This window comes from Protomyctophum parallelum (genome assembly GCF_964188405.1).
Source record: "Protomyctophum parallelum genome assembly, chromosome: 12".
NCBI classification, from domain to species: Eukaryota; Metazoa; Chordata; class Actinopteri; order Myctophiformes; family Myctophidae; genus Protomyctophum; species Protomyctophum parallelum.
The window spans coordinates 41,733,602-41,752,814 of NC_139712.1; the positions used below are offsets into that span (position 1 = coordinate 41,733,602).

Below are 19,213 nucleotides of genomic sequence, written 5' to 3' on the forward strand. Positions count from 1 at the left end.
GTGTGTCCCTATGTATGTTTAGGGTACCATGTCTGTTTACGGTTAACCTGATTCCGCCAGATTGTGGCAGTATTGAGTTCACAAGTTCCCTCCTACCTTGATCTGGTCTCTCTCGAGCAGAAACGATGAACTGGAAGCAGCGGGACAAAAATCTGATATCTCCATAATTTTGAGTTGTAGTCTTGTTAGCTTGTGTTTACATTTGCGCTGTGGCACAGGTGCAATAAGTCACCAGTCTCGCGTTGAGCATGGGCATGTTCAACCTCTACATGGCCAATAAGGATATTTAACACTGAGGTGCCCACAATGTTTACGTGCCCACTCTTCCTGCACCCTTTTGCAATTGTGAAATTCGTAATCCTTGCATTGCTTCTGTCTTTATATGGAATGAAGCCCAAACATGTGAAAGCTGATGTGCTTTTGTTGTGAAGGGAAAAGTTTCTGAATGTCTCAGCCTGCATATTTCCATGTGCTGAAAATAGCTGCAATCTACCAGCTCACAACGTGTGGTGGACGCGATGCGTTGTGAGCTTGTCAATCTGCTATTTTCAGCACGCAACACGTCGTACGACAAAGAATATACCAGTTTCACGTGGAAGATGTATTTTGTTTGTTATGCATGTAGCCTGCACACTACTCGCAGGCTACACGCTACTCGACGCAAAATAACACGCTATTTTTCAGTGGCACTCGATGTTTAATCAAACAAGTGTGTTTGGGGACATGTTCTGACTCTGCTATCTCCGTGGATTCAGCCCGAGCAAAGCCGAGCATCATTCTCATCATTCTCCTGCACTGTGCGCTGCAGGGAAACTAATGCAGAGAGAGAGAGAGAGACGAGACTCGGCGGAATGAGCCAGAAGAAAGTAATATTTTATTATCGCACTAATGCCTGCTGTGCCTCATGGTTGAGGCGGGGAGTGAAAGCAATGGGTAGCACCGGAGCGACCTCATTATATTTTAACTCGCACGTTAAGTAGCATATGCGACCTAGGTCGCACGCTGGAGCCCTGCTGGAGACACTGAAAGCTGAGTGCCAGAGCCAGAATAACCACTGAGCCAATAAAGCAGCAAAAGCACAGCAAGACACACCGATAACAACTTAGCCTCGTTGTGTATGTACTGTACTATACAACAAGACGGATGCAGAATAGGAACTTGGCGATAGCTGTTAGTTGTCATCTTCTGTCTCCCTTGGCTGTGATTTTGAGCCTCGGTCAGCTTGGTCTCAGTGTCTTTGAGTTGATGTGGTCAGATCGGTTCTGGTGACTCAAGATAGAAGCTCACTGTGCCCCATCTAGCCATATTACAGCCCACCTGAGGGGGTAACAGACGCATTGTATTTACTTCATACACTCTAGTCTAGGGAGCTTTCATATCGTGTGTGTGTGTGTGTGTGTGTGTGTGTGCACGTGCAGCCACTTATCCAGTTTTTAGCCCATGGATTCAGGATCACGAAAACCCTCTAGTTTGACCACTCACATGCTACTTAAAGCAGAATTTAAAATTGTAAGTTTTGCCTGCATATATACTGTAGGTTATTAATGGTACCCCAACTTATATGGAGATGTCTGAATATTAACACTTGCAAATGAAACAAGTTGGTACAACACATGGATCTCCATATGTGGAGATGACTATCATCACCTGGATCACGACACTGACCTCACCAAACCCTGGATAGCCATACATGGTTTAACATACTAGATCTGCATATATGGAGCCGGCCAGCAACTCTACATCTGACCTCACTGACACCAGATTTATAGTTTTAAGCCCCGTTCACACCAAGGAATCTAGAAGCTGCTGCTTCTAGCTTCCTTGGTGTGAACGGGGCATAACTCCTGCTTCTCAAGCTGTTGTATCAGCTTCTTGCCCTCAGGGCGTCTTGCTCGTAATAATATTGTCTGCATAAGTATAGTAATACAAACTTTGAGTGTGTGTCTACTGTCTGCCATCACAGGTAGTGGTGTGTTGCCATCTACCTCCTCAGCCTCAAAGTGATAGCATTACTGCTCAATCAGCTCTCTTAAGGAAGAAATCCAACTTTAAACGGTTTTGATTCACTGAAATATCAAAGCACTCTCTTTACCTTTTTGTCTCCTTTATTGAGAATCAAGATTGTATTTAACTCACACGGGTACAAGTGGAGAACAAGATAAAGATGGTTATATGACTAGAACAGTACAGTAAAATAGATATACATCATCGCCATTAGCAGCCAAATCTAAATCTTAGCAGCAATGGAATATTCAGAATTAACACCGGATCCATGAGGTGCACAGTAAAGCATTATACAGTACATTGTCAATTAAGAAGGGATGTACATCTTTACGTTTACATATCCCCTGACTTTCTCCAACTTTCATCCTTTCCTCAGATCGCCTCAAGACATGGAAGGAGGAGAAGGAAGTGTACAGGAGGCTTAAGGAGGTGCCGGACAAGGCGCTAACGGCCAGCAGCTACTCGGACGTTAACCTGGCCAAACTTTTCCAGGCCTTCACCTCCCTCAAGTAAACACACTTGTGTAGTATGTACATAAACAACAGCTCCGTCTCTCACACACACACACACACACACTCGCACAGCATGTACATACAGTCTCACTGATGACCAATAGACTCCTGGTGCTCTGATGGATCGATGCTGCTGAGGCACTGAACACCTGCCATTTTAACTAACTGTACAGAAGTCGATGTTCTTTTTTTGATCGACTCTGCAGCTGTGGGCTACACTTGCTTTGATAAATACTGGCCCAATACATGAATATTCCATTAATGTACGTATATGTCTGTGTACATTCCCGGATTGTCTTTTCAATACCGAAAATTGCGGCAAAAACGGCACGCCTGTGGAGGATGCGTTGGTGTGTGTGTGTGTGTGTGTGTGTTTGTGAGCGATTACAGACTATGACCTCTATATCACGTACATGCCATCTAATGGCCCTATTATGAACCCCATCACATCTTCTCCCCCCTCCAGTTCCTTCAAATACACACGCGCACACACACAACACAGTCACTCTCAACTGTCTGTGACCCCGTCACCCCTATCGGGTGTGGTAAATGGGGGCAGCAATCAAACCTAAATGACTCTGTGCGCGCTGTAATATAGGATAGTAGGGAAGAGGAGCAGGATGAAGGGCTACCAAGTTATACTTGGTTGCGCACTAGTGTCAAGCACTAAAGATAGCAGATCTACAAGCTCACAAAGCAACACGTTCTGAGTTTATATAGATCTGCCATTTTCCCCTCTGCTTTGAAATGACTTCCCCTCGAAGCAACCACGTGAACGAACACTTATTCTAATTACTGCCATTCATTGCAGTTTTGTGTGTGTCTGTGTGTGGGTTGAAGAAAGGTGCGATGGTTCAGAAACAAAGTTTGGTGAAAAATGGAGTGCTGTGTCTGTGGATCAGCTGATGTCCTTCCGGACTTTGTTTAAGTCTCACAATATGTGCAGATTATGTATTAACCTATCATTTCGTACGGTATTCCAAACCCACCTAGGTGATTTTGGTTTTGTTTGTTGTTGTAATAAGCATATTATTTTTTTTGTATGTTGTGATTTTAATACTAAAACGTCAATAAAAAGTGAAACCCAGAGTATGTTGAGCGTATTGTATCTTTATTGCCAGCTTCTGGTTTTGCTGTGTCCAATGGGGGTGAGTGGTGGTTTTGCTGTGTGCTATGGGGGTGAGTGGTGGTTTTGCTGTGTGCTATGGGGGTGAGCGTTGGTTTTGCTGTGTCCAATGGGGGTGAGCGTTGGTTTTGCTGTGTGTTATGGGGGTGAGCGTTGGTTTTGCTGTGTCCAATGGGGGTGAGTGGTGGTTTTGCTGTGTGCTATGGGGGTGAGTGGTGGTTTTGCTGTGTGCTATGGGGGTGAGCGTTGGTTTTGCTGTGTGCTATGGGGGTGAGTGGTGGTTTTGCTGTGTGTTATGGGGGTGAGTGGTGGTTTTGCTGTGTGCTATGGGGGTGAGCGGTGGTTTTGCTGTGTGCTATGGGGGTGAGCGGTGGTTTTGCTGTGTGCTATGGGGGTGAGTGGTGGTTTTGCTGTGGGGGTGAGTGGTGGTTTTGCTATGGGGGTGAGTGGTGGTTTTGCTGTGTGTTATGGGGGTGAGTGGTGGTTTTGCTGTGTGCTATGGGGGTGAGTGGTGGTTTTGCTGTGTGCTATGGGGGTGAGTGGTGGTTTTGCTGTGTGCTATGGGGGTGAGCGTTGGTTTTGCTGTGTGCTATGGGGGTGAGTGGTGGTTTTGCTGTGTGTTATGGGGGTGAGTGGTGGTTTTGCTGTGTGTTATGGGGGTGAGTGGTGGTTTTGCTGTGTGCTATGGGGGTGAGCGTTGGTTTTGCTGTGTGCTATGGGGGTGAGTGGTGGTTTTGCTGTGTGCTATGGGGGTGAGCGTTGGTTTTGCTGTGTCCAATGGGGGTGAGTGGTGGTTTTGCTGTGTGCTATGGGGGTGAGCGTTGGTTTTGCTGTGTGCTATGGGGGTGAGTGGTGGTTTTGCTGTGTGTTATGGGGGTGAGTGGTGGTTTTGCTGTGTGCTATGGGGGTGAGCGGTGGTTTTGCTGTGTGCTATGGGGGTGAGCGGTGGTTTTGCTGTGTGCTATGGGGGTGAGTGGTGGTTTTGCTGTGGGGGTGAGTGGTGGTTTTGCTGTGTGCTATGGGGGTGAGTGGTGGTTTTGCTGTGTGCTATGGGGGTGAGTGGTGGTTTTGCTGTGTGCTATGGGGGTGAGCGGTGGTTTTGCTGTGTGCTATGGGGGTGAGTGGTGGTTTTGCTGTGTGCTATGGGGGTGAGTGGTGGTTTTGCTGTGTGCTATGGGGGTGAGCGGTGGTTTTGCTGTGTGCTATGGGGGTGAGCGGTGGTTTTGCTGTGTGCTATGGGGGTGAGTGGTGGTTTTGCTGTGTGCTATGGGGGTGAGTGGTGGTTTTGCTGTGTGCTATGGGGGTGAGCGTTGGTTTTGCTGTGTGTTATGGGGGTGAGCGGTGGTTTTGCTGTGTGCTATGGGGGTGAGCGGTGGTTTTGCTGTGTCCAATGGGGGTGAGCGGTGGTTTTGCTGTGTCCAATGGGGGTGAGCGGTGGTTTTGCTGTGTGCTATGGGGGTGAGCGGTGGTTTTGCTGTGTGTTATGGGGGTGAGCGTTGGTTTTGCTGTGTGCTATGGGGGTGAGTGGTGGTTTTGCTGTGTGCTATGGGGGTGAGCGTTGGTTTTGCTGTGTGCTATGGGGGTGAGTGGTGGTTTTGCTGTGTCCAATGGGGGTGAGCGGTGGTTTTGCTGTGTGCTATGGGGGTGAGTGGTGGTTTTGCTGTGTCCAATGGGGGTGAGCGGTGGTTTTGCTGTGTCCAATGGGGGTGAGCGGTGGTTTTGCTGTGTCCAATGGGGGTGAGCGGTGGTTTTGCTGTGTCCAATGGGGGTGAGTGGTGGTTTTGCGGACCGAAGGAATACAGTGAGGGAAGCAGTCTCTCCATGGCAAGTTTGAGTAACAAACTTGAAACCATGCATCACCCCTGCAGTGCAAAACCATCCAAATCCAGTGTTAATTTAACTCCATGTCATCAAAACTTGTTTAAACTGATTTGAGGCACGTGCAGTTACTTCTATTAAGATGTCCAAGAGTGTTTCTTTAAAGGGGGAGGATTTCAGGTGGAAATGAATTGTGTGCAGACTCCACCTCAGCCCATAGCATGCACTTGGTGCCCTCTATGACCTTGCAGGCTCATGCAAAGGCTAAACTATAGGTCATTTAGCATAGACTGAGAGAGAAACAAGAGTACACCTATTTGAAATGTTGGTGCAAGTGGTTTGAGGACCACTGTGATATACAGTTTATAAAAATCACACCTGTGTGAAGTGAGGGGCGCTGTTATAATTATTATACATCATCTCATGAACAACTGAATGTGATGGTATGTGATTGGTTGGTTAAATATTTAGCTGACATTTGACCTAATTTCTCCTTTCATTGTCAATGGCAAATATTGAGTGGGGACAAAAGATGTATATAAGTGGGGCAAAAATCACCTTAATCTCTGGAGTGGACTGTCAGACTGTATATGGGAACATACAGTATATAGCTTGTGTGTGTGGGGGGGGGGGGGGGGGGGGGCGCTCAGCAGTCTGCGTTCTACATGTGATGCTTTTTCATCTTAGCTTTGTCAATGGACTAATACCGCAGCCAAATCTATAGTCCCTGCATTAATTCGACCTCACTAAGCTAATAAAAGCGAACGAGTCTCTTTCTATTGACACGTTAAGCTTTATTGCCTGTACTACGTTTTGACCATGCAGAATGGCGGCGCTGGGCAAAGCGATGGACATTGGACAAGGTAGCCTTTGATGAGGGAATTAGTGGTCCATTCTGTCCCTATTATTCATAGCGAGGTGGAACATAGGCTACATGAGTAGCCTATACCGGAGAGGGTGTCAAAAGGAGAGCTGGTTCTATTGCAAAGTGTCTCCCTTGTTCGGGCTGAAAGGGCGGTTATGAGACGATAAACCGCTTGCACTGAGCTAATTGGATGAGAGCGAGAGAGACGGGGAATTAAGGCCCTTTCCAAATGGGAACAGAGTGCCATGGTCCGCTATTCAGGCCTTTCATTGCCTGCCTGGTCTCCTCCTCCGGGGGGGAGGCGAGTCTTCATCAAAGTGCCTTGTGGTGGAGCTCTAGCCTGGTTAATAAACCAGACTAATATCGCACGGACCGCGCCGGCAGGCAATTTATTTTTGCCAACGGCTGATTCGGTCTGGTTTATTAACCAGGCTGTGGAGCTCCTCTCTCGGCCCCGGGGACTGACTGAGCGAGGAGTGATCCGACTATAGGCGTAGAGTGATTGGGTCTATTCTCTAGGAGGGACGTGGTGGGAGCAACCACCAGGCCCCGGAGAATCGAAATCAACAGACAACAGCCAAATCATGCGCGTCGCAGTAAATGGGAACAGGGCATAGAGCGGTTATGATGGTATATAATGGGTGGCAATTTAAATAACTGAGAACATTTGTCAGACCTGCACATGAGTCAGCCAGTCAGCCGTGGACGGTCGTGTCCACCACTGGACTATATGCCCTAATTCGTGTAATAGGCTACCAAGCCACACACACACACTATGATTTGTGTACGTTTCTAGTCCATTTATTCATCCACTTTTTTTTCCTTTTATAAACATTCATTATCAATCATTCATGCAATCTTTTCCAAATGTCATGACTCGTGCATAATCAAGAGGCCCATACAGGCCGCGTCTTGAATAAGAACAGAGAGGCGACGCCTCCAACAAGTGTGACTTTTAAAATGCATTCCCGACGACAGCATTTCAATTTCCTCGCCTTTTTGCGTTGGAGACAAAGTTAAGCCCTTCGCACAGCGGGTCACCCGCCTCCTGGATGGCGCCCGGCATTCCCCAGATATATGGACAAATTGGTTTGCCATTCATTAGTTAAATTCACAATAAGATTAAAGCTCCGCCGGAAAATCTCATCAAAAAAATCCAAAGGGGCCTATAACAGAAAAATACGCTCCATTGGCCAATTTGGCCTTTAGGTCTACTGGGGAATATGACGAATAATAATCATCATTCATCACATCGCGCACAGTGCTTTTTGTGTGTAATAATATTTCTGTGCTTTTTTAAATGGTATAGTCGTATATAGAGCTGTGCAGTCAGACTGTTTAGTTTGTCGTTGAGGTGCAGTGCTTATAGTAGGCCTATCTAATTACTGCGGTGTGAATTGAGTGATTAGCCGTTAGCCATGAGGTAGCCTTTATTCCTATAAAATGAGGCCGAAATCCGAATACGAGCTGGTTTTCAACGCAGTCAATAAAGGGATCTAAACTAATCCGCAGGGTAATTTCACGCGATTTGGTTGTGCACCATAGACGGGTCAAACGAACGTGAAGAAGTTTTGCATTGATTGCCATGCTTGTGCGTCGCCGCTGCGCTCCGTGCATGCATGGAGGGATTTGGAGGAATTAAGTCTACAAGGTGGGAGAGAGGGGCGAGGAGAGGGGATCTGGGCCTCCACAGAAAGACTTTTTGATAAAGTGCTTTGTTACTTCATTAATGACAAAGGGACTCGCTTCCATCGACATGGCATTACAGATGTTAAGACCAATTTAGCGCCTTTAAAAGATTTAAAGGAAGTTTTGTGAAGGGGATAAAGTGGGCGATCTATTGAAAACCCTCGCCTTTTGTCGTGCGTTTCGCATGTGGGGATTAGGCCATGAATATATGGGCTAGTATTTTGTCAACTCGACACTATAGAGACAGACGCACGCAGCGCACGGAATTATATTTGCCATTAGGACACTAATACATTTTCTCTCGTATTTATTCAAGGTGGCCCTTGTCTATAGGCCTATACCTCTCCCATGCTAAATTCATCCTTAGTGGTATTTTTAGATTTTCATTCCTCCCCATTGGCACAAAGGAACTAAAATATGTTATGAACCTTAAACCTTGTTTTCAGGCTCCCCTATATATCTGTTAATAATAGCTCTATACAGTCTCCTGTTATGTGCATCAGGCTTTACCATTTGTATTTAGCATGCCATTAGAAAAAATTGTTCAGAATCTTTATAGAAAATATCAGCTATTTTAGATGTATTTCATTTATTTATTTAGCCTTATGTATTTATAATTTGTTACTATATGACATGCTCAATTAGAATAATCAGCCTTCACCAATAAGTATAAAATAGACAAGAGTTGATAATGGGTATAAGGTCAACATTTTCTTATGACAATGTAAGACAAAAAATATACCAATGTTCTTTATAGCAGTTTTTATTAATAGTTATATAATTTTCTATTTCACATATTTTCCTGTTTTAGGCCTATGTCAGTCCTAATGGAATTTGAAATAAGGAATAAGTCATTTTACCAGTGTAATTTATTCAAATTAGCATTAATAAACCAGGAAATGTACAATCACTTTATAAGAAAACAAAACTGTCCTCATCACTCAGTTCTCTCTGGAAAACAGATATGACATAAATAATTATCTAAAAACCTAATATTATTTCATAAACACAGGAGAAATTCTACACAGGGTAACATTCATAAAACACTACACCAAGTGCAACTGATCAAAACATGGTCTCTTCTCAAATATACAATGACCTTTTTTTTCTTTTTTCTTTCCTTGTTTTGTTTTTACACAATATGTACAAATTTTTCTCTTGCACAGTTCAGCGAAAAGAGACACTGGTCAAATCCCAACTTGGCATGTTTGTCCTGTCGTCAAACTCAGTGGAAATTCGAATCCTTGTATTGTTATTAAGTGCTGAACAACAAATTCAAACAAGATACTAGGCCAATGTCAAAATCAGTTTAAGTATTTGGTGCAGAAATATTGTAGGTGGTAACACCACCCCAAAAATATTTTTGAAATGTATTTCTTCGATAGCATTATAATAAAATAAAACGGAAGCGTGTAAAATATTGCAACTGCTAAACATATCAACCAACCGTCCTAAGTTACATTTTCAGTGAAGGTCATGAAATGTCATCTCAAATTTTCAACCTGATCCTGTTTGTTTTTTACATTGGACATTGTAAATGAATTCAAATCACTGGACTCAGAGAGTTGTACTGCAGGTGCGTATGCGTGCACATGTTGGTTTTAATCCTCTGGCGTATAGCATTTTGTTTTACAATGCAATTTTGGGTCATGGTTGGGTGGAATGGACGACTTGGAAGTATTAGACTAGTGAGCAGTCAACCGACTTACACATTAGTTTAGGCAGTGCTCTGAATTTGGTTGTGCTATTTTGTTGGGGTGGGGGGAGGTACTGAGGGGTGTACAGCAAAACACTATATATAAATACTTTAACCACATGAACCCTATAGCATCCCTGTTCTGCATGCAGGGGGCAAATCTTAAGCTCATAACGTGCCACTCGCTTATGTGCTGCATGTGAGCTTGTAGAACTGCTATTTTTTTAGAGATTTGTTTCAGGTGGAAAAACGGAGTGGACCTAGTATAGAGCCCTGGAGGACACCGTTCAATCTTGGTACAGTATATTGGGTTTAAGTGGTTTAGAGTCAGGAGAGCTTGAACACAGAGGAGTTTGCTGTGTTTTGGGTGGTCGTCCCGATGAGCTTCTACTGCTCTGACCTCCAGGAGAGTATGGAGGGCTTTGGGTGTTAACCGCTCTAACCCCGGCAACCATATTCTTGGGGGAATTCAGGGGAGCCAAAAATAGCAGATATGTATGTTCACAACGTGACACGTTGGTGAAGAGATTTGGTGTAGAGGGGGAAAAAAGTGGTCCCAAGTACAGAGCCAACTCGGGTCCAGTTTACTAAGTCTATAGGGTTTAAGTCGTTAAATGTGGGTGGGTTGGTTTGGGGCGCTATAGCTGGTGTTATAAGTGTTCAGCACACCTCCTTCCCCGGGGCTGCTGTCGGCAGTATGTTGAGCTGGGTGAGCTGAGCCGAGTGTTCCTTGGCCTTGAGGCGCAGCGCGGCGATGCTGGACGCCCTGCGGTCAGCTGCAGCCACCGTGGTGGAGGAGGAGGAGGAGGACAAGGAGGAGGACGCGTCGGACAGGATGGGGCCTGGGTGGGAGGCGTTCTCCACAGGAGGCACGGGCTGCCGGAGCAAGGCCGCGGCGGTGGAAGCACTCGTCAGTGGACCCATACTGGAGAAGAGTCTGGTAGACGGAGCAAGCCATGCAGGGAGGATGTTAAGCATGAGAAAAACACTGTTGCTGTCAGTCAAAAACCTTGTCTCCTGTCCTAATCTCCACATTTCAGTGAATGTTTTGTAAATTGTGACGTACTTCATCGTACAAATCAATCAATCAAAATCTTAGTGATTTGCAACGTCCTCCATCTCACCAGGCAGTGAACCCTGGCCCACAGGTCGGGAATCGCTGCTAGAGATTGGGGGGGAGGGGTGTCTGCGATCGTCTCACCTGCCGAAGGTGGGTCCAATGAAAGCAGGATGGCGAAACATGGCAGCTGTGCCCAGAAAGGTGCTCAGTCCTAACTGGGTAGCCAGGGGCGGTGCCGAGCCGTTGTGCGGATGTGCCAGGCCCGGGAAAGCGGCGGCTGCAGCCGTCCAGGCGGATTCCAGGGCAGGGTGTGGATGAGGAGGGAAGGGACCTCCGTCAAGGTAGTGGCTGAGAGGGTGGGCCGCTGCCAGGGGACCTGGGAACGGCAGGCCGGACGGATGGCCCTGCACCCCAGCTTTCTCTCGTTTCCTCCACTTGGCTCGGCGGTTCTGGAACCACACCTGGGAATGGACACCAATTTACAATTTAGGCATTTAGCAGACGCTCTTAATCTAATCCAGAGCGACTTACATTAAGCAAGAACAAAAAGCATGGGAATACATCACAAAAAAGCATTTATCATGAAACATGCGTAAGCTAAGAAAGTAACAGTGGAATATCTATATTATGAGACTATACATATAAACTATATATATATACTACTATGTTATACATATGTACTATGGCGTGCTATGATACAATCATCGCATGGTGAGAGCAACAGAAAGCCACACTAAATTCCCATTTGGCTCAGGCTAGATTGTGATTAGCTCAGTCGTTCTCAAGCATTTTCACGTCAAGGACAAGGACCCCCTATTATTTTTATTCAAATATTAGTATTTATTGTTTTCCAAAAAGTCGTACACACCAACACATAACGGATACAAAACACCGCAAACACTGTCAACACAGAATGAAATGTACATCCAAATACTTGACCAAAATTGAAAAGAAAATGTAGTATAATTTACATTGGCAGAGAGCGGCATAAGGAGCCCCGGCCTACAGTATATTATGTAGGCTACAGTATTTGCCATCAGAATATATTTTGGAGACCCCATAAAATATTTGTATTGTTAAAATGCTTTAAAAATATTCTATATACATTTTCCAATTGTTTCAAGATTATTGAAAATTGCCAATATGGTTAAAGGGATTGAACTGATTTCTGCTAGAGACCCCTGGGAACGCCTCAAGGACCCCTGGAGGTCCCTGGACCCACCAAATACAGGTCCTTAAGAACTAAAGCAAAAAAGGTTGTTTTGAGGTGCTGACATCCATGCAGTCAACACATTGTATAAGCCTATTGGCCCCATCGGGAATAACCTGTGGTGACCAGACATTGGCCGGAATTGTCCCGTTTTCAAGCTGATGTCCCGAGTCCTATACCAAATCTCTAAAAGACTCAAATGTCCTGGTTTTCAACACAGTTAAAGTAGGAACACTTGCTTTGAGTGCTACAGCTTATATGATAGATGCTTATCACGTTGTGTCCGGTTAAAGGTGCATGCAGTCAGGTGTGCTAAGCACTAAAATAATTGTCCCCCATCCTGATGAAAACAATTAAAATAATGTCAAAGAAATTCTATATATAAAATAGACTACCAGTATTTACAAACTCACAACACATAACAATGCAACATTTTCATGTTTTCTCCATTAAAAAAAAGTAAAATAAAAAAGATTATAGCCTATAAATATATATATATATAGGTCTGAATGTTTTCTTCCACAAGATATTTTCCTCCCCATTGTCAGATGGGATTCTGTGGCCAAATAGACTTGGGGCATATATTTGGGGGTCCTTGACATGAAAATGTTTGAAAACAATTGCCAATTGTAGACGGCTATGTGTTGCAGGTACAGCGGCCACCAGGCTGCAGTATAGGCCTAATTAGGTCAACAGTAATTACACGAGAGGGAAAGTCCTTTCGTCTAGTTATAGCTAATTAAACCCCGTTCGCTCCTTTCAGATCCGGCTTCGGGGTGGGGAGAGATAATTAAGAGCTGCATAAAATAGCCGCTGAACTGGCTCCAATAGCAATTAATGCGCTTTAAATTAAAATTCTTAGAATCGTAGAAACAACTGACTTCCATCCGGGGCGCGTTATTTAACTTTCCCACGCATCCCCTTGTTGCACCAGTTTGCACTGCAGAAACATGGGGCTCTCACAATGAGGAAAATGTCAACACGAGCAGAGTGATTGAACGGGCAACTTGAGCGACAGTCAGTGACCACACACACAATTCAATTTCAATTCAAAGGGCTTTATTGGCATGAGAAAACATACGTTTACATTGCCAAAGCAGAAAGAACAGTACAACAATACACACACACACACACACATACACACAGGCATTATTCCAGGAGGGGCTGTTTAGCATTACATGGCCCCTCGGGAATTTATGAGTTTTTATCACCTCCTGATGGCGCCCGTTAAGTGATTTGTTCACCTTACGGTCCCCTAAAGCGACATCTGTTGTTTTACCCTCGGCCATAACCCCGCCAGAGCTTCCATCGTGTTTGAACTGTCTCTTTGGTTATGAGCCCAGGGTTTCGACATGCAAGCCACGCTCTCAATGGAGCAGCGAGGGAGGAGGGGAGGGCGCAAACACCTTTAATGGTCTCTCATTCGTTCCCAAGTGCAAAGCATCGGATCAATGCAGGCCTATTGCAATCACATAATGGGAAATCAAATAGCATTATCGTCCCGTCACCCCCCACTTTTCCTCCCCCTCCCTCTCCCTCCCTAGCTCTCTCTCTACCACCACCCCCCCACACACACACACTTTCATTCTCTCTCCCTCCCTCCCTCTCTCTTCCTCTCTCTATACACCCCCTTCTTCTTTCTCTCCCTCTCTCTCCCTCCCTCTCTCTTCCTCTCTCTACACCCCTTCTTCTTTCTCTCCATCTCTGGCTCCCTCTCTCTCCCCCTAGCTATATAGCGGTGGACCTTGGACGTATATGTTTACTTGAATATATATAGACTATACACTTAAAGTATTGTATACATTTTTGGTATAGGGCCTATATAACAAGCCCTCAACGTGCGTGATCATGACACTGTACTTGAGAATATTTTAGGCCTATATATATACCTATACTATCACACATTTCAAAAACAAATATTATAGGTTTCTGGGGAAAAGTATAGGCTTGAGCTTGTGGATCTGCTATTTTCACTATAAAGCATTTGAATACTTAAATACTTTTAATCAAGTAAGAATTTTGAGTTTGACTGAGCGACCAGGAGTATTTGAGTCAGGTATACTGCATGCGTCCACCGTCCACCACTGTCCCCTCCCCTCCCCTCCCCTCTCCCCCTCTGATGGGAATTCAAACAGTCTTGTATCCCTGGAAATACAACAGTGTTTGCTCGGACTCGGAGCACTAAGTGAGCGTTTATGAATCACCAGCGTTGACTTAATTGCCACTAAAACGTCCCCAATCGCACGGTAATAACATTCAATAACAGGAAAGGCCTTCCCCGCTGCAGCAATTGGACCCATTTAGCACATTTCAGAGTAATAAATGACCGTCTCAAATTGGCCCATGGCGCACCGTCGATTCAAGGCCAAGAGACGCATAATATCACCGATTCGATTATTATCCAGACGGCGTAGAGAGCTAACGTTTTACAGGGGATATAAAACATTATGATTTATCTATTTACGAGTCATGCTGTTAAGTTAAGCTTATTGTGTTTAAATAAAGCTTTCGGGCGCTGTTTCAGGCAGCAATAAACTAAACAGAAGGCCACTTACTTGCACACGCGCCTCGGTGAGGTCCAGACGCATCGCCAACTCTTCTCTGAAAGAAAAAGACAGACAGACAGAAAGAAAGACGGAGAAATACGTGGTTACAATTTGGTAGCGAGGTAGAATTGCTGTTTCTACACATGTTCGCTGCAGTCAACAATAGACCACGGATATAGGTTAGCATTTTCCCTGCCACAGAAAGAAGCATATATACTGTTTTCTGCCTTGGATGTGTAGGGCCTGCCGCCTGGTGATTGTCTCTGTCAGTGAGTCACTGTAACAACATAATGGTTGAAATAATGACATCTGAACAAGGCAATTGACGTCCCCTGAAATAGCCTATATGGGCTTTTGGCGCAAATTAGACCATCAAGGCGCGTGAAAATAAATTAAATCAATTCAGTTCAAATAGGATAATTCCAAATCAAATGGTGAATGATTTTCTTTGTATATTTTTAGTATATACACAGCCTACAACGACTTGGGTTTTGAAATATAAGTGTGTGCAATGTGTGCATGCAGCAGCATAACTGCCATGCTTGCATGGGCTGTAGGATTTTGAAATATCATCAGAGATGTATGCTCTAGTTTAGCCTAAAATATAATTACATCAAAATAATATATATTATATAGATAATATGAGTCTAAAATAGTTACAGTACATTTTTGTGTGCGTGCGTGTGCGTGTGCGTGTGTGTGTGTGTGTGTGTGTGTGTGTGTGTGTGTGTGTGTGTGTGTGTGTGTGTGTGTGTGTGTGTGTGTGTCAGTCAGTGTGTGCGCGCGCGCGTAAGCGCCCTTGAGCTTGTGAAGGCCTCAAATTGCGCTGAATGAATCCGCATTACATGCCGCCGCATGGTAATGTGAGCCTGGCGCATCCGCTAATTCTTATGAGAATAACATGGATGCCATGCGTGTACAATGGCGAGGGATAAATGTAGCTAAACGACCTTAGTGTTTCCACTTAGACGCATTGTGTTCCCTCATGCCAGGCACGGTTTACTGCGCTGGCGCGTTTATGAGGTGCGAACTCCGTAGTGTCCAATTACAAACGTATATGGAATTACAGGGGGATTTCTGCTTAGGCTTTTACGTAAGCCGGGTAGTGTTTACGCGTAAATAGACCTAAATAAATGTAAGACATTGTCAAGTTTAATTACAATTTGTAATGTTTCCCCAGAACTGTTGTGTGTGTGTGTGTGTGTGTGTGTGTGTGTGTGTGTGTGTGTGTGTGTGTGTGTGTGTGTGTGTGTGTGTGTGTGTGTGTGTGTGTGTGTGTGTGTGTTTGTTTTTGGGAATTGTGTGTTAAATTGTTTTAATTGAAATTTTAAATTGTTATAGCTTAATTATTATTATTTCGTTCTGGAATCTGAATTATTAATAATAAACATTTGTATTTAATAGGCATATGCCTATTTGTCTATTATATCCTAATATCTATATAAATCATTCAAGAAAGGGAATACGATGTGCATAATTAATATGTGGGCTGTAATAGGCCTAATTATATCTAATATGTCGGTAATATAATAGGATGTATGTCTGACCTAGTGAAGACGTCGGGGTAATGTGTCTTCTGGAAAGCTCTCTCCAGCTCCTCTAGCTGGTAACTGGTGAATGTAGTCCTGTATCTTCTCTGTTTGCGTTTCAACATGCCTTCCTCAGAGTCACTGCCCGCCGACAGACAAACGCTGTCCTCCCCGTCCCTCACGTCCCCGTCCCCGGCGATCAAGCTCTCCCTCTCTTCGTCCTTCGGGGAGAGGCTGACCGCCTTCCCGCAGTTCTCCCCCTCTTTCCCCGTGTCCTCCTCGAACTTCAGCGGCCCGAGCTCCACCAGTCCCAGGCTGCCGTCCTCGGAACCTTCCCCTGGGCTCTTGTCGCCCTCTCCCAGGCCCAGGGACGCGTTCTCCCGGTAGGACTTGCTTCGGCTGATGCTCACCTGCGGCGCCTGGCTGATCTTGAGGTTGTCGCAGGCCTGGTCCAGCAGCAGTCGTTCCCTATCCAACTTTTCTCCGTGGTCGTGAAGGTACTTCCCTCCCGGTCCATACAGCCTGCGGAGCTTTGGTGGCAGGTGCATATCGGTGTCGATAGACAGGTTAGTTGAGCCTGAGTAGGATATGAGTACACCGTTATTATGCGCAAAGGACAACAAATAAGAACGCTAACATTTCAGGCCTGCTGTGCGCACCTTGCTCTGCTATATAGCCTATTTTTGGTCAGAATATGCGATGAAGCAGTTATGAACTTGAAGGACAGTAATTAGGCAATAAACAGTCACACATCACACATGTCATTTGGCACATGCATGCCACAGAAGTTTAATAATCACGTTTAGATATGATGCTTAGATCCCCGTCAGCAGGTTAAAATGTAGATCAACGCCCAATTGTTTAAGAATCTAAAACTATATGTTAGATCAGCTCTTATATTTGTCTATATATTTTTTTTCTTCTTCTTTCTCAAGTTCACATTTTGGTTCATAAACACAGGACAGGCTAACTAAATTAACAGGCTCACTATAAATAAATTAACAAAGAGCACAACAACAACAACAGCGTGCATGCATCAACACAACACGACAGGCTAATTCTTTACCTTCAGCTGTCTTGTCGAGCTGCTCCGCTCTGTCCGGCAGACCTGTCAAACTTTGCGCTCCTATGAGCCTCACTTTGCAGGGACTCCGGCGGCCCAGAATGCTGTCGATGCAGTACGATGACAGCAGCGTCGGCGACTTGCTCTTCCGCTGCTCTCCTCCTCGGTCCCCGTGGACCTCTTCTTCAAACTGACCGTTCATTTTGACGGCGTCGCGGCGGCTCGGTCTTATTTTGACAGAGAGCAACGTGAAGAAGGTGTCACTCTCTCTCTCGAAGTCCCACGCTCTCTTCACTTCACTCGTCGTCGTCGCGGCGCTGCCTCTGACTCGGCTCCAGTCAGCCCCCCCCCCCCCCCCCCCCCTCTCTCTCTCTCTCTCTCTCTCTCTCTCTCTCTCTCTCTCTCTCTCTCTCTCTCTCTCTCTCTCTCTCTCTCTCTCTCTCTCTCTCTCTCTCTCTCTCTCTCTCTCTCTCTCTCTCTCTCTCTCTCTCTCTCTCTCCCACTTCGTTCTCTCACTCTCTCGTCTTTCAATGATAGACGGCGCTTTGCTGCCTCGCGAACCGCGTGGCTCTATGCGCGCTCGCACCGACAGACTACACGCCTGATTGGCTCGTGTGTGTGTGTGTGTGTGTGTGTGTGTGTGTGTGTGTGCGCGCGCATTATAGTTAATTTGAGAGAAATGGAAGAGCAAGACTTGACAGTTTTCATCCCTGTGGTGTGGAATGAACTCGCCGACAGCGGCGTCGTTTTTCTTGAACTGGTATCAACATTTTTGCTGAGAGCGACGACAAAAATTAATACTCATGACATGAGCCATATACCATGCACCCTTTTTCCATACATTTTATTAAAATTAACCGTTCTGTTGAATTACATAATTGCATGCAAAGACTGTAAATGCCTTAGGATATACATTTGTCATATAGCCATATAGTCCCTATACTCAAGATAAAAGGTATAGGCCTAAGCTTATAACTTGGTTATATATATATATATATATATATATATATATATATATATATATATCTATATATATATATAAAAAATATATATATAATTATTAATTGCTAAACGTTAGTCCTAACCAAAACTTGCATTCTCTAATAATTTATTTCAATATGCAGTTGAATCTTGCAAAACTATATCTCAACGACTAATATAACAGCCTATATATAACAATATGAATTTGTGTAATTAACATTTTTACATAATTTGGAATCGCAGTCCAAATTAGTCTGATGTTTAAAAAAAAAAAAAGTAAACTAAATAAATGTAGTAGAAAAGCCTCTGTGCATGGCGCATGTGTTAAAAGCGTAATTCACAAGAAAATGTGGTTATCACATGTCTTAATGACTGTTGGTAGGGCGTTCCACATTTTGGTGGCATAGGAGCGAAAATAATTGAGTCCCTTGTTTGTGCTGCAGAGGGATAAGTCTAGAATGGAATGGATCGAGAATGTAATTTTAAATGAAAGACATTTAAACCTGCTGCGAATGGCCTGACCCCGGGGGCCGGGCCTCGCATCAGAGCCCATCGCTGTTAAAAGCATCGTTTTCACGATTCAATCAAAAAAAGAAACTTCAACAAGCTGCAATTTACTCTCATCGTCGTCGCCCCCTCCCCCTTTTTTTATCTCCCCACAGTCCTCGGTTTTATCTCCCCACAGTCACTCCATCGCATCAAGCCTAGTACATTAAGACATTTTATTTTATTTTAGGTTCAAATCCACTTTTAACCACTTTAACCTGTGGTATTTAATGCATGGCACAACATATTTTCAGAGGGGGTAATTAGTTGGGGGCCCTTGAGTGAAAAGGTTTGAGAACAACCATGTGTAATGTATTATGTTATGGTATAGGGCTAGTGTGTTGGATATAGGTTGCTATTGATGCACATTGAAAATCAAAGAGACATGCTGACGCTATAAAAGATGCTTTAAAAGCACAATTAATTCCCCACATTTACTGTGTCAGAAACTACTAGATTTGTTTATTTGCACTCAGGTCACCCGGTAATGAGAGTAATAATATAAAATGTTATGTATTTTCCACCTGCAGTCCTGCACGCTGACAAACAGTCACGTGCGTAATGCAGA

The 19,213-nt window shown here is 44.6% G+C and overlaps 2 protein-coding genes across 3 annotated transcripts in view; one reads left to right on the top strand and one right to left on the bottom strand.

Annotated features, from left to right (window-relative positions):
- Positions 1-3,597, top strand: part of pola1 (polymerase (DNA directed), alpha 1) — a 113,332-nt gene extending 109,735 nt beyond the window's left edge. For both annotated transcript variants that reach the window (XM_083778484.1, XM_083778485.1), the window contains exon 37: positions 2,381-3,597. In XM_083778484.1, the coding sequence (XP_083634610.1) occupies positions 2,381-2,517 (137 nt within the window). In that variant the 3' untranslated portion in view covers positions 2,518-3,597. The remainder of the gene's footprint in view (positions 1-2,380) is intronic.
- A 5,164-nt stretch (positions 3,598-8,761) lies between these two features.
- arxa (aristaless related homeobox a) lies at positions 8,762-17,487 on the bottom strand. Its single transcript, XM_083778487.1, has 5 exons — positions 17,122-17,487; positions 16,074-16,632; positions 14,536-14,581; positions 10,912-11,231; positions 8,762-10,647 (listed from the first exon to the last, which is right to left on the bottom strand). Exons 1-5 carry the CDS (start codon positions 17,318-17,320, stop codon positions 10,371-10,373), a joined length of 1,401 nt encoding a protein of 466 aa, XP_083634613.1. The 5' UTR covers positions 17,321-17,487; the 3' UTR covers positions 8,762-10,370.
- Between the last annotated feature and the right edge of the window lie 1,726 nt (positions 17,488-19,213).

What these genes read in the sequence shown, in the direction of transcription:
- arxa (XM_083778487.1), bottom strand. Translation starts at nt 17,320, where the DNA reads ATGAACGGTCAGTTTGAAGAAGAGGTCCACGGGGACCGAGGAGGAGAG. An exon ending in TACCCCGACGTCTTCACTAG is followed by an intron (nt 14,582 to 16,073) that starts GTCAGACATACA and finishes TTTTTCTTTCAG; the next exon opens with AGAAGAGTTGGCGATGCGTC. An exon ending in TCACCGAGGCGCGTGTGCAA is followed by an intron (nt 11,232 to 14,535) that starts GTAAGTGGCCTT and finishes GTCCATTCCCAG; the next exon opens with GTGTGGTTCCAGAACCGCCG.